The sequence below is a fragment of the Contarinia nasturtii genome, unplaced genomic scaffold (genome assembly GCF_009176525.2).
Source record: "Contarinia nasturtii isolate CC-2019 unplaced genomic scaffold, AAFC_CNas_1.1 Cnas_scaffold_78, whole genome shotgun sequence".
NCBI lineage: Eukaryota > Metazoa > Arthropoda > Insecta > Diptera > Cecidomyiidae > Contarinia > Contarinia nasturtii.
The window spans coordinates 341,211-354,397 of NW_022197436.1; the positions used below are offsets into that span (position 1 = coordinate 341,211).

Below are 13,187 nucleotides of genomic sequence, written 5' to 3' on the forward strand. Positions count from 1 at the left end.
CACAAATATTCAATAAAAATAGAAAAAAAAAATTAAACTTGAAACAAGAAACCAACTGAAATTACGATTTTGTTTGAAATTGAAAAAAAAAAATAATCTTAATTTATTTTTCATTTATTTGCTGAATATACACATGCAAGTCTATTCGTATTTCCTCTCTTTATTTCTTTTTTTTTTAAATAATTCTTTTCTTTTTATCACTTCATCAGAATTGGAGAACGCATTTAAAAGATACATACACAAAAAAAATAGAAGAATTTACAACAAAAATAAATACAACTCATTTAAGTAACAATATGGACATGGATATTACATAAGGTCAACATTTCTTTTTCAGTTTCAAAATAAGAGTAAAATAGGCTAAAGTTTGCTTTTTGTTGTGTGTCATAGGCGACCAGCGCGTTCATGTTCATCTTCATCGATTAGCTGATCAGCATGTAAGTACTCGTCTCTCCCAGTTACCGAACTTATTCGCTTCAAATGTGGATTTGGTAATGTATTCGTTCGATCCCCAATTGATGTGTATCTAGAATAGAAAAAAGTGATGCAACCTCTTTAGAATCATTTCTCCCGATCATCCGTCGAGAACAGAACAATCGAAATAATTTGAATTTACCCAATTTTATAAAGCGAACAGTAAGGCACATTATGTTTGTGTAAATAATCCCAAATATTCTTGCACGTCCATTCCAGCAGCGGATTCACACGCATCAATTGTGGCCAACCCATATCGGTTTTCTGGTCATAGTAAAGAAATGATCAAAATGAAAGACAAAAATAAAATTTGAACCGCTTTTTACTACCATTGAGAGCTGTTATAGGTACCGAGGAGGGGCGGGCACTTTTCTTGTGGGGAACTTGAAATTTTCTATGGAATAAATGCGGTCCTTCACTAACACCCGCACCTATCCGGTACTAATAGCAGTTCTGTCAATATTTTTCATGAAAGTTTTGTATCAATACAAGTATCGTATTGTATCGTTTGTACAATTTAAATTTTCAATTCATTAATCACCTGGAATACATTCAAATTACTACAATATGGATCGGTTCGTCGGCATCCCATGACACATGCCTTTAGATGTGGATATTTTTGGCAAATTTCAAAAAGTGTCGCTTTCACAGTGCCACGTATTCGTTCTACTTTAACCATGTACAATTCCTCACATTCGCGAATAAAATCTTCAATTTCATCAAATGGATTGTCGGGCTGGATGTATAAACAGATCATTGTTTCGTTTGGATATCGTTTGTTGAACAAATTGACAAACATGTGTAATAGTACGGTACAATCTTTGCCACCGTTAAACGACAGGAAAATCTCTTTCGCTTCGTATGTGTCAAGTGTTTTGTTCAGCACCTGAAATTAAATTGGGAAAATAAAATTCGTTGAATAAATTGTGACCACAAATCAATGTATGTGATCATTTTCTCAATGAAAATATTGAGATTTGTTTATTATGAGCCTTGAAACCAGATCAGTTGTGGTTACCACAGAAGAGCGGTACTTTTTTTTTAAGTGCTGCTCACTCTTATATTCAGTAAATGGAAATTGAATTTCACGTTTGTGATAATAAAATTCACGTTTGTGGTTTTGGTCGACTTACTTGAATTGCGTCAGCCACTTTTCCCTCATATGAGATTTCCTCATATGACTTGCTTTTATCGACTCGCATTTTTTCCCGAAATTACTACAAACGATCGGTGACAATTTGATAATTTATGCTGCCGCAAATTGTGGTGCACCAAAATTGGTTTTGAAATCGTGATTTTGTAATCGCAGTAACCAACCAACCAAATAGAAAAAGGTGAAAACTATCCACAAAATTCTGGAGCTTTTATATATGGTATTTGTTTTGATTTGCGTCGAATCCTTGATGATTTCCCGAATCGATGACACTAAATCACGCAAGTTTTAACTTAAATATATCATTTAAATTGCCATCTAAATGTAATTTGGATCTGAGAAGTGCTTAGTTTAATGAGAACTACAGTTGTATCACAGTAATTGAAAAAAACGTGTTATAATTACACGACACATGATGAATTGACGATGAGAAAGTGAGCGTAACAGAGAGCAACAGAGAATAATTGATATAAGCCAATACAATACCAAAATGGATCGTATTTCATGTCTATTTACAGATTGTCACGAAGGTGAAACCTCAGATAAACATTTCCACATGTACGAACGAATTTTCATTCAAATTCAACACACAGCAGAATAGATCTAAACGAAAAACAACAAACAAATACAAATTTCTCGTTTGACAGAACGAATACGAATCACACGTTCAAATCAGAACATGCATATCAACATCTTACACGACATCCACACTAACACACATGCAGCGACACAATTGAATGTGTCACAATGACGTATGCAACAATCGTCTAATCATTTTCGTGTGAAACTTACAGTATTTAATTTATTTTTCGTGTTGAAAACATTGAAAATTCAAACTAAACACTTTTCATTTGATGAAGAATTTTTTTTTAATTTAAAACAATTTTTATTGTGTCTCATTTGCGTTATCGACATTTTCAAATTGCGCACAATATGTGATCAACTTCAGAATTGTTGGTCAAAAGAAAACCAACTTCACGCCCATTTGGCTTGGTTCAGTTCAATGGGAAAAGTTGCTTGTAATCATCATTAAACACATAGTTCACAGTAGAAAGACGAACAAAATCTAAACGTTCGAAAACAACGATTTTATTCATCTATTTCGTGTACAAGTTTTGTTTTTCTAAAAAGAAAAACGAATTGTAATTAAATTTGATTCAAATTGCATTCGATTTTTGTTGAATTTGTTCGTAATTTGTTGAAGAAACATACGTAAAGATGCCGGATCATTTGGGTGATGATATGCGTAAAGTGAAAATCGAAGAGAAAGATGAAGAAATTAAATGTTTGTATTTTTTATTTCCACTATGAAAATATTAAAATCAACATTTCAAATAAATTAATTCTCCACTTTTTTCCCGCTTTACAGCTCTTGATGAAGGCGACATTGAACTTTTGAAAACTTATGTAAGTTGGAATTGGAATTTGTGGTGCACAATTTGGAATTTTGATTAATGTGGCGTTGTTTCTTCTTCTTTTTTTGGGGATGGCGATTATAGGGCCAAGGACAATATCATAAGAGCATCAAAACAATTGAAGATGATATTCAGAAAGCGATTAAACAAGTCAACGAATTGACTGGCATCAAAGAAAGTGACACTGGTTTGGCAGCACCAGCACTGTGGGATTTGGCTGCTGACAAACAAACCCTTACGAATGAACAACCACTACAGGTATATATTGTCTTTCAGCTTTACAGAAATGCAGTTTTGCAATTAGAAAAAAAATGATTCGCATTCAATGAAGATAAAAACGAGAATTTAAAATAATTCTAATGTTCGCCACACAGGTTGCACGTTGTACAAAAATCATCAATGCGGATTCAGACGATCCAAAATACATAATTAATGTCAAACAATTTGCAAAGTTTGTTGTCGATTTGGCCGATTCAGTGGCACCAACTGATATTGAAGAGGGAATGCGCGTTGGGTAAGTTTCGAGAAGTGGATGTCGTCTCTTGAGACTGCTTAAAATCAAACATTTTTTTAAATTTAAACTCTCAAAATTCGAGTGTTTCTTCAAAGTATCGAGCATTTTTTATAGTTTAAATGATGTTTGATTTTCAGCAGTTTTATGATCATTGGAGAGATTGACGAAAATTATCGAAATAAAGAACCTTTGAATTGAAGAACATAATCCTTTTGAATTTCAGCGTGGATCGTAACAAGTATCAAATTCATATTCCATTGCCACCGAAAATCGATCCAACTGTAACAATGATGCAGGTCGAAGACAAGCCAGATGTTACGTACAGTGATGTTGGTGGTTGCAAAGAGCAAATTGAAAAATTGCGTGAAGTCGTCGAAACACCGTTACTTCATGTAAGTATATGCGAGCATTTTTCAATCAAATTTCATAAAATCTTACATTTTCATAGAAATTTCAATCGAATTCCAATAAGAAATAAGATTATTTACAGTTGCATTCAATGTCTTTTTTTTTTTCAATTGTTTTGCGTTAGCCGGAAAAATTCGTAAATTTGGGAATTGAGCCGCCAAAAGGTGTGCTATTGTTTGGACCACCCGGAACTGGTAAAACTTTGTGTGCTCGTGCGGTGGCTAATCGTACCGATGCATGTTTCATTCGTGTCATCGGTTCGGAATTGGTGCAAAAATACGTGGGTGAAGGAGCACGTATGGTACGTGAACTCTTTGAAATGGCCCGTTCGAAAAAGGCATGTTTGATATTCTTTGATGAAATTGATGCGATTGGTGGTGCGCGTTTCGATGATGGTGCCGGTGGTGATAATGAAGTTCAACGTACAATGTTAGAATTGATCAATCAATTGGATGGTTTCGATCCACGTGGTAATATCAAAGTATTGATGGCCACAAATCGACCTGACACACTCGATCCCGCATTGATGCGTCCGGGTCGTTTGGATCGTAAAGTTGAATTCGGTCTACCCGATTTGGATGGTCGTACACATATTTTCAAAATTCATGCACGTTCAATGTCCGTTGAACGTGACATTCGTTTTGAATTGTTGGCACGTTTGTGTCCAAATTCAACAGGCGCTGAAATTCGGTAAGTTTCCCACCTCTCTCTCTGTCTCTGCTGTTCTTTGTTTTCAATTGTGTTTGTTTGTCTTTGTGTCAAAATAGATCGGTTTGCACTGAAGCTGGTATGTTTGCGATTCGAGCCAGACGTAAGGTAGCCACCGAAAAGGATTTCCTTGAAGCCGTCAACAAAGTTATCAAGAGTTATGCCAAATTTAGCGCCACACCAAGATATATGACCTACAATTAAGTTTTAATTCTATGAAGAAAAAAATATCTTTTTTTTTTAATGAAAATTTGTACACTTTTCTGCTCTTAACCGTTTTTGAAATGCGCATTAAACTTATCTGATTTTATCAGAGAATCAAATCAATAAACATCGACATTATATTTATGTTTCTTTTAATAAAAACAATTCATTTGCATTTGTGAAATATTCTAATTGGGGACAATGGTTAGAAATGCATCGCATGCATATCGATAACGTAGAATTTTTTAGATATACTGTCATAAAAGTGTGCAGAAAGCGATTTGCTTAGTTTCGTTATCGTTTCTTGTGAATCTCGTTTTCTTTTTTTGACAGCAACCAATAGTCGAGTAAACATATTTATTTGATTGTGTGTATGTTTTTTGGGGCGCATATCCATGTGTGAGTATGCGTGTACGAGAGTTACGGTTTGAATAATAAACTGTGTCAAAAAAAATGATAAAGAAAATAAATACACAATCGCACACACACATATGGAAACGGCTCACACATACATGCACGTGCATACGGCAAATGTCAAACCGAAAATTGGTTTTATCTCTTTCTGGCTTGGGAATGACATGCTTAATCCCTTCATCGTTGTCGTTGTCATCGACATCCACTGACGATAATAACATAATTTCGACAATCAAAGCGGATAAATTAGTTGTCAGTGCGCTAATTAAAATTAATTTTTAACTCACATCAGTTTCAAATACAAAAACAATTGATGTATCAATTGAATTGCGTGCATTTTCCTATTTACATTCATTTTATTTGATTTTCATAGTAGATAGTTTGTTCCAATTTTTATATATATATTTTTTTTCAACTTTCATCTGGACACACAATCGAAACGTTGCATTTCAATGAATTTTTCATAACAAAAGAATACATTGTTTAAGCACACCGTTTCGCCAAAAATAATAGTTTGGTGGTGATTTTCGTGTGTTTGTGTGTTGTTGTTGTTTTTTTTCTCTATTGGTTTCTGTCTCAAAGACATTTTCGTTGAGTTATTAAACGTTATAGCTTTAAACATAGCAATACAATGGTAAGACCCAAATTGTTCATTTTGGCTTTAGGTTATGGTTGATTTTTATTTGATCAAAATCGAAAAATTAACTGATGTCATTTTCTTGTCATTGTATGTGCTCATTTGTGTGTGGCGTAGACAAATGATGTTGCCGGTGGTGGTAAAAGTGCGGATGAGAATGCAGCCACTGAAAATGGACAGCCTGAAACTGCAAATGATCACAAAGAGCGCGGAAATGAATGTATAAAAGCGAGTAAATACAGCGAAGCCATTCTTTATTATAACTTCGCCATAAAATTGAATCCAAATGAAGCAACATTTTATAGTAATCGATCGTTGGCATTTCTGAAACTCAATCAATTATATTATGCCAATGAAGATGCTGAAAAAGCAATTCAATTGAAACCAGATTGGGCGAAGGTAAGCATTTTTCTTTTTGGGAATCGATTTAGGTCCAAAGGTCGCACGAAGGCCCGACCAGAACGCCCAACCGATGACCACCCGAGCCTGATCCAAGAAAATGTTGAGTCGGCTGGGATTCGGGTCGTCTACTTCAGGTGTTCGAATTTCTCAGTAGACCGAAACCGTGTATTTTTATTTTAATATAGAAAATATAATCATTAAAAACAGAAAAAAAAAATAATTTAAATCATTATATTTAAAGGGATACTTTCGAAAGGCCGAAGTACAAGCAGCTGCAGGTCAATATGATTCATCATTTTTACTATACAGCCGAGCATTGCAATTGCAACCAAACGACATCAGTATTTTGAATGCTGCCAAACGCATCGCCGAACTTAGTAGCTCCGACACGGAATGTAAGCATCATACAATTCTCTCTCTCTATCTCACTCTCCTCTTCCCATTTAAATTATAATGTGATGAAAAAAATGTTTTAACTTAGTTGAAAGACGTGTACCGTGGTTCGGAATTGGCATTGGCGCTTTGTTTGGTGTTATAATTGTAATATCGGATTTGTTTACGAAAACTCCTACATTATCGGTAAGAATTGTTATTGTTAGAGTCCATTACTTGAATAGTTCCATGTGTAAATTTCGTTTTTTTTGCCTATTCCATAGCATCCGTCCTTAATGATTCTAATGATAGTCGTAGTATCGGCCATGGGATATGGCATATCACGTGGTTATCTTTACTATCGAAAACAACAGAGGATCGGTCTATTGGAGCCACCGGTCAATTTGCTTGATGAATTTAAAAAACCCACAGATCAAACAACGAATGATGGTGGCGCTGAAGGCGAACCGTATACAAATCGAACACGCTACACAAAAGCACAGGCACGCCAACGATTCAAGCGAGGAAAAACGTAGCTCATCACATCTTTACATTACAACGTTTTTTTTTTTAACAATTGATTCGACTTTTGTTTAAGCACACACCGACACACGTACACCAAAAGGTGTAAGTGTTATCGTTAATACGAAAAAAAGGGATGATATTTTAAGTTGATAGATAGACGTTGTAATAAATGAACGAGAGAAGGATAGAAAAAAAACTGAAACGAAAAATGAACGACAACAACCTTTGAGTGTGATAAAGTGTATGAAATTTATATGTAATTGGTTTGCATTTTGGAGAATTTCACCTCTTCTAATTAACTAACTAAATTTATACAAAAAAGAAGCAGAAAACAATTAAGAAGGAGAAAAGAAAAGAAATAAGGGAAAAAAAAACTTTGCACTTAAATAAATTGCCTATGCCTAATTCAAAACAGTTTTATCTCATAAACACAAGAATGAACGAAAAAAAAATATTGGAGCAAATCTAATAAAAAAAGAACAATGGAATGACAAAACTTGTTATATGTTGTTGTTTTTTTTTTTTTTTTGTTGTCTCATCTTATCATTTGCGGTCATATTTGTGGACTCTGAAAACAATTCTTGACTATTGACAGTCATTCGCAGTGCTCTCTCACCAGATGGTCAGATGTGTGACAAAACCACTAAGTCGCTTTTTTGTTTTGGAATTTCGGGTAAGTTTTCATCTTTTGTGCCAATATTTTATCAGTGTGTTCTTTTTTGCAAACGATAATCTGATAACGAGACATGTGGTTATCGTTATCAGCTTCATAGAAAATTGAAATAGTTTTTTTTTTTTTGAATGAAACACAAATAAAAAAATACCATAACTAATAACAAAGATCAACAAAACCCATCGATGATATAAACCAAATCCGCCTGTAAATCATATAAAAACATGAGTGTTGCTCGAATTAACTCGAAAATGATCGAAATTAAGTTAAGTTGGTATGAAATGGTTTAATATTCCATTTCACAAATATTTTAGTTTAACAAACGAATAAAAGAAAAATTGAAAAAAAAAAACGATCGAATTCAAACTGGCAACACGCACATGGTGAAAATGTCAAATTTCCAACGAAAAATTTGAAAATTAAAAACCGAAATGTATAAAAAAAAGTGTCAATGTAACAAACAAAATCACAGTGCCGTTTAACATACAGTGGATGACTGTATGCAATTTTCTTACAAGTGTTTTATACAAATATACAACCAGGCTCATCAGATGTGTTGTGTATTTGTAATTGACGGTGTACATAGCATGTTGTGCGTGTGTGTGTATGTGTGCGCGCGCCTGTTATGCCAAATAGCGGTTTGAACCGTTAATATATGTATATATTTAAAACCGTTTCCATATTGCATTGAACGTGTGCGTATTTCATCTGTCAAAAAACATACACACACATATACACAAACAGCAATTACAAATTGGTTACACGATGATTTCTTTCACTTGCCACTGTGTGTGATTTGCCAACCTTTCATCCGGTTCACCAACACACATTTATGGTGAACAGTCGAGTGACGGGGCCATTCGATTGTTCGGTTTTTCTTGTTCGGCGAACAAGATTTGCTAATCATTTGCCTTTCACGATCTCTTGTGAGTGAGCATATGATGTGATTGGTGGCTAAATCTGTATGAATGTATGTATGATATGATCGTACGTAAATAAAATTTCGGTTTGTCGAGTGCGCAACAGCCGATTTCTGTGTACGAATCTATATACATATGTAGAATTCGCGAAACAAAAGGGAAGTATATCGTCGAAATATAGACGATGGACCAGTTGCGGTAAATGAAGAAAATAGACGAATATGGAAACGAAAATGAGAATGAACGAGAGAACCGTGTATGAGAATGAGATGCAAAAATCTTTACCGTATGTGAGATGATTACTTTAGATTTATTTTCGATGAGACGATGAGTTCAGTTTTTAACCGTTCGACATTTTAAATATTTTTACGCCAAACATTTATCTTTTGAAAATTGAACATTTTTTTCTTTATTTTTTCTTACAAAAAAAAAAAACCTAAAATGTAATTGAATTTTTTTTTTGAGCGAATTTGAATATTCGTATATCAACCAAGTATTTGTATAGAAAAAGAGTGTGTGTGTGAGAGAGAAAGAGAGAAAAATTCCGTGCGTCTAAAGCATCTCGGTTTCGAACTTCGTTCGACCGACTCAATTGAAACTGAGACACACAAAATTTTTCCATTCACTCATTCAGTGTTGTCAGTCGGTCGAACGGTTCAGCCAATCGTATATTGTTGTTGTTGTTGTTATAGTGAACAGTGTGAGAGTGTCCATGTAGTTGTGAGGTAGTATGTTGTTGTTTTTGTGTGTCATTTTTGTACCGATTGAAACGAAAATAACCGAACAATTGCAGTCTAGCGACGGGCTCCGTCGCGGCAACACGTCGCTTATTAAAATCCATCTAAAATACCGTTCGCAAGTGATATCCATATATATATACATAAATACATACAAGAAAAACATTAATTTAAATAAATAAATAAATAAAACTAAATGAAACACAAAGTAAATAACTTATTTCTGATAACAAAATCTAACAATTCAATCGACAACTAAGCAAAATACAAAATAATAAGATCGATTTTCTTAAATAATAATTTCAAGTTTGAGTTTGCCCATCATTGTTGCTATTCTGTGTTCAATTTTACGCGAAGCTATGTGTATTTAATAATATCGCGTATCAAATGTGAAGGTGCGAAATAAAAAAAAAAGCGAAACATAAAAGTAAAATAAGAAATAAAATCGTGAGACCCAAGACCCAGTCAGTATAAAGAAAGAGAAACAGAGAGCTACCAAGAAAGATAAAAGTAAGAAAGAGAGGACGACGACCGAAACGAAAGAACGAGACAAAAAGAGAAAATACACTCAAACTCACAAACGACATATATATGAAAAAAAAACGTTCGACATTTAGACACAGAACGTAACGTAATCTGAAAATTGAACACAGAAACTGAAATTATTATTTTCTCGATTAAATCGAATTTATTATTTTATAGTCAGTTTATAGTAAACAAGTAAAAAAAAACAAACGAAACAAATTAACCAACAACGGCAATAAATCGAGAGAACACGCAGTTTAAAACAAAGCAAAAAATAAGGTACGAAAGAGAACGTAAAGTTTATCAATTGATACAAAGTTTTTGAATGTAAGAGTTGAAAAGAAGCAACAACAACAACCACCACCGAACAAAAAAAAAGTTTAGAGAATTGCTACGCATACACGAGATCCAGACGAAATTTTTCGTAGTATATACAGCAAAAGCTGAAGAAAGACAGAAAAAAACGTCAAATTCCATCGGTAAAATAGATAAAAAAGAAAAGTTGTTGTTTGTAAAATTGTTTGAGAGCAAGAAAAAGAAGAGAAAAAAAGCGATCCGAAGAAAAATTCGGAAAGAGAAGCGAAAAATAATAGTTTATTTTGTTGCAAAATCAAAGAAGAGAAAAAAAGAGAAAATTAAACACACGAGGCACACAATAACACACACACTGACGAGACAGATAAAGAGAGGGAATCCAACCATCGAATCTCGAAATCCACGAAAACAAGTGAGAGAAATTGCGTAAACACGTTACACATTTTTGTTTTGTTTTTACTACCATTTTCAATCTCACATAAATCCAAAAAAAAAAAAACATGCACAGATTCCAAATTGAATATGTACATATTTTGAGGGTTTTCGGCACATTGTTCATGCCAAATGGGAAGTGATTTGTGATGATGTACTAATACACTTTTTTGGGGTAAATAGTAAATGGCAAAGAAAAGTAAAAGTTAAGCTCGCTGCAATTCGCGAGTCACATAAACTTGATATGTACAACACAATTGCCAACGTACATCGCACACAATCGCGATTACATATACACTTACACTCACACACACACACACGCACATCCATACAAGCGTGTACACACAAACACGTACACCGCAAATCAACAACATACACATGGTCGCACTATTATGCAGGTTTGCAAAATAAAGTATCAGCTAAAATTGCGTCTGTCATTAGATTCGTTTGAAGCAATTGCATATTTTTTTTTGGTGTTGTTGTTTTTTAAAACACTAGAGTCGTACGCAAATAGAAGAAATGATGACGAAAACATCACATACATATCCACATAAAGCAAATAAAATGTGAATCGTTCGTTTAATTGAGCCACCCGAAAATCGTGACATCAAAGAATTTCAAGCATAGCTAACGAAGATAGAGAAAAAAAGAAATATAAACGCCACACAAATGAAAAGTGTATTTTTATCAATCGCAAACCGAATAGATTCGTTCCATTTTCTCACGAGAAACGATCTTGTGCAAACATTGAAATCAAAATAATCACATCATCACATACACCAGTCAGTCTAGTGTCTGTCACCTCAATCGATCAGCGCTCACATTCGACTCAATCATAATCATCTACACACATACACACTCAGTCCCGGTCAGTTTTGTTGTTGTTTTCTTTTTCTTCTACGCATTGCATTTTTTTTTTTACAAAGTTTCATATGATATTGTGAAAAAGTTTTGTGTATTCGCGAGCGAGCAACAAATTTTTCCAATGACGATTCAAAGTAGCCAAATAAGGCGAAATTTAAAGCGAACCAACAACGAAAAGTGAAACATATGAAAGAATGAATAAAAACATAGTAATAATAATATTTTATACAATAACAAAAAAATGAAGAAGAAGAAAACATACTCACATAAGCAGACAAATTTAATATTTAAAAAAAAAATAAGCAAAAGAAAAATCCATACATTGGCAGATCAAAAGCATACACACAAACAAGCACTAAAATTGATAAAGAAAGCTTATGTATTTTGCTGTATGTACGTTTATTTTTGTGTAAAAAGTTTTAAACGATTAAATTTGTATTTTTTTCTTAATTTGGAATGGAATGGAATTGTATGTATGCATAAAATATGTGTATGTGTGTGTATCGTAATTGAGTTCGAGGCAAAAGCGATTTCATGTGAAACGAAAAATTGTATTTTATATTTTTATTTCGTCAAAGTACGATTTATGCTCTTTGTGCCTTTTGTGTTTGCAAAAATTTCGTTCATATTGATCCAAAAGAAAATATATGCAACATTTTTTTTCTTTTTCGTTCAAATGAAAAACTATATATGTTTGAAATGAATCATGCATACATTTCTTTCCATGCTTTTTCTTTCGACTTCAAATTTTCAATATTTGGACATTATGCATCGTATGCACGAAGACATCGAACAAACCACACACACAAACACACACAAAAAGAAGATACCACATTCGTGTGGTCTCGAGCGATAAAAGTGCTTTCAGAATACTTTGTCGTAATTTTGGTGACAGATCAATCAGAAATGAACAGTCGTTGAAACATTTTTCGTTCATTTTTGTTCAAGTTAAATTCAACGCAATCAAATTGTCGGAACTGAAAGAGGAAAGAAAAAAAAACCATCGCCCAAGCGATGACAAGCAATGCCAAAAACACAAGCATAAAAATTGCGAGAAATGCGAGAAATAAAAAATAAAATAAAATCGAAATTTTTCGAGAAGGAATCGATAAAATGGCAAATTTGGCGGTGGTGTGCGTGTCCAATATGTATGTGTGTGTTTGTGTGTGAAGCAGCAACAGAAACAAATATTGAGTAAACGATTGAAATAAGTAGGAATAGATTAAAATAGAAGTAAAATAGAGAGATAGAAGAGCGTGAACGCGCTCCACAATTGCTTATAGTGAATGTTGTTGTTGGTGTTAATGTTGTTGTTACTTTTAGTGCGCTTGTTGCGTATACAATGTTGATGTGACGAGAGCGAAAGACAGCGAGGCAAAAAGAGATAGATAGACAGATAAATAAATTATTTAAAATACATAAAAAATTCGAAACAAAATTAAACTATTTCATGTCACAGTCAACCGACATCCAAGAGATGAGCGCATTAATGATG

General features: G+C 33.7%; 4 protein-coding genes across 5 annotated transcripts in view; 3 read left to right on the forward strand and 1 right to left on the reverse strand.

The window, feature by feature from the left end:
* Positions 1-98: 98 nt before the first annotated feature.
* LOC116350103 (FAD synthase) lies at positions 99-2,269 on the reverse strand. The gene is made up of 4 exons (XM_031781867.1): positions 1,608-2,269; positions 1,016-1,360; positions 617-738; positions 99-526 (listed from the first exon to the last, which is right to left on the reverse strand). Exons 1-4 carry the CDS (start codon positions 1,674-1,676, stop codon positions 385-387), a joined length of 678 nt encoding a protein of 225 aa, XP_031637727.1. The 5' UTR covers positions 1,677-2,269; the 3' UTR covers positions 99-384.
* A 349-nt stretch (positions 2,270-2,618) lies between these two features.
* Positions 2,619-5,016, forward strand: LOC116349941 (26S proteasome regulatory subunit 7). Its single transcript, XM_031781658.1, has 7 exons — positions 2,619-2,912; positions 2,997-3,034; positions 3,127-3,300; positions 3,417-3,556; positions 3,780-3,948; positions 4,089-4,654; positions 4,732-5,016. The coding sequence occupies exons 1-7, from the start codon at positions 2,846-2,848 to the stop codon at positions 4,874-4,876; spliced, it is 1,299 nt and encodes a 432-aa protein (XP_031637518.1). The 5' UTR covers positions 2,619-2,845; the 3' UTR covers positions 4,877-5,016.
* Positions 5,017-5,466: 450 nt separating this feature from the next.
* On the forward strand, positions 5,467-7,722 carry LOC116352111 (hsp70-Hsp90 organizing protein-like). Its single transcript, XM_031784420.1, has 5 exons — positions 5,467-5,924; positions 6,045-6,326; positions 6,571-6,724; positions 6,811-6,908; positions 6,986-7,722. Exons 1-5 carry the CDS (start codon positions 5,922-5,924, stop codon positions 7,235-7,237), a joined length of 789 nt encoding a protein of 262 aa, XP_031640280.1. The 5' UTR covers positions 5,467-5,921; the 3' UTR covers positions 7,238-7,722.
* A 1,901-nt stretch (positions 7,723-9,623) lies between these two features.
* Positions 9,624-13,187, forward strand: part of LOC116351056 (RNA polymerase II elongation factor ELL2) — a 66,834-nt gene continuing 63,270 nt past the window's right edge. Inside the window, exons 1-2 of one of the 2 annotated variants that reach the window (XM_031783206.1) lie at positions 9,624-10,066; positions 10,259-10,360. The gene's annotated coding sequence lies outside the window, so the exon portion shown is untranslated. Of the gene's footprint in view, positions 10,809-13,187 lie in introns of both variants that reach the window. The other variant, XM_031783133.1, reaches the window with a different exon arrangement.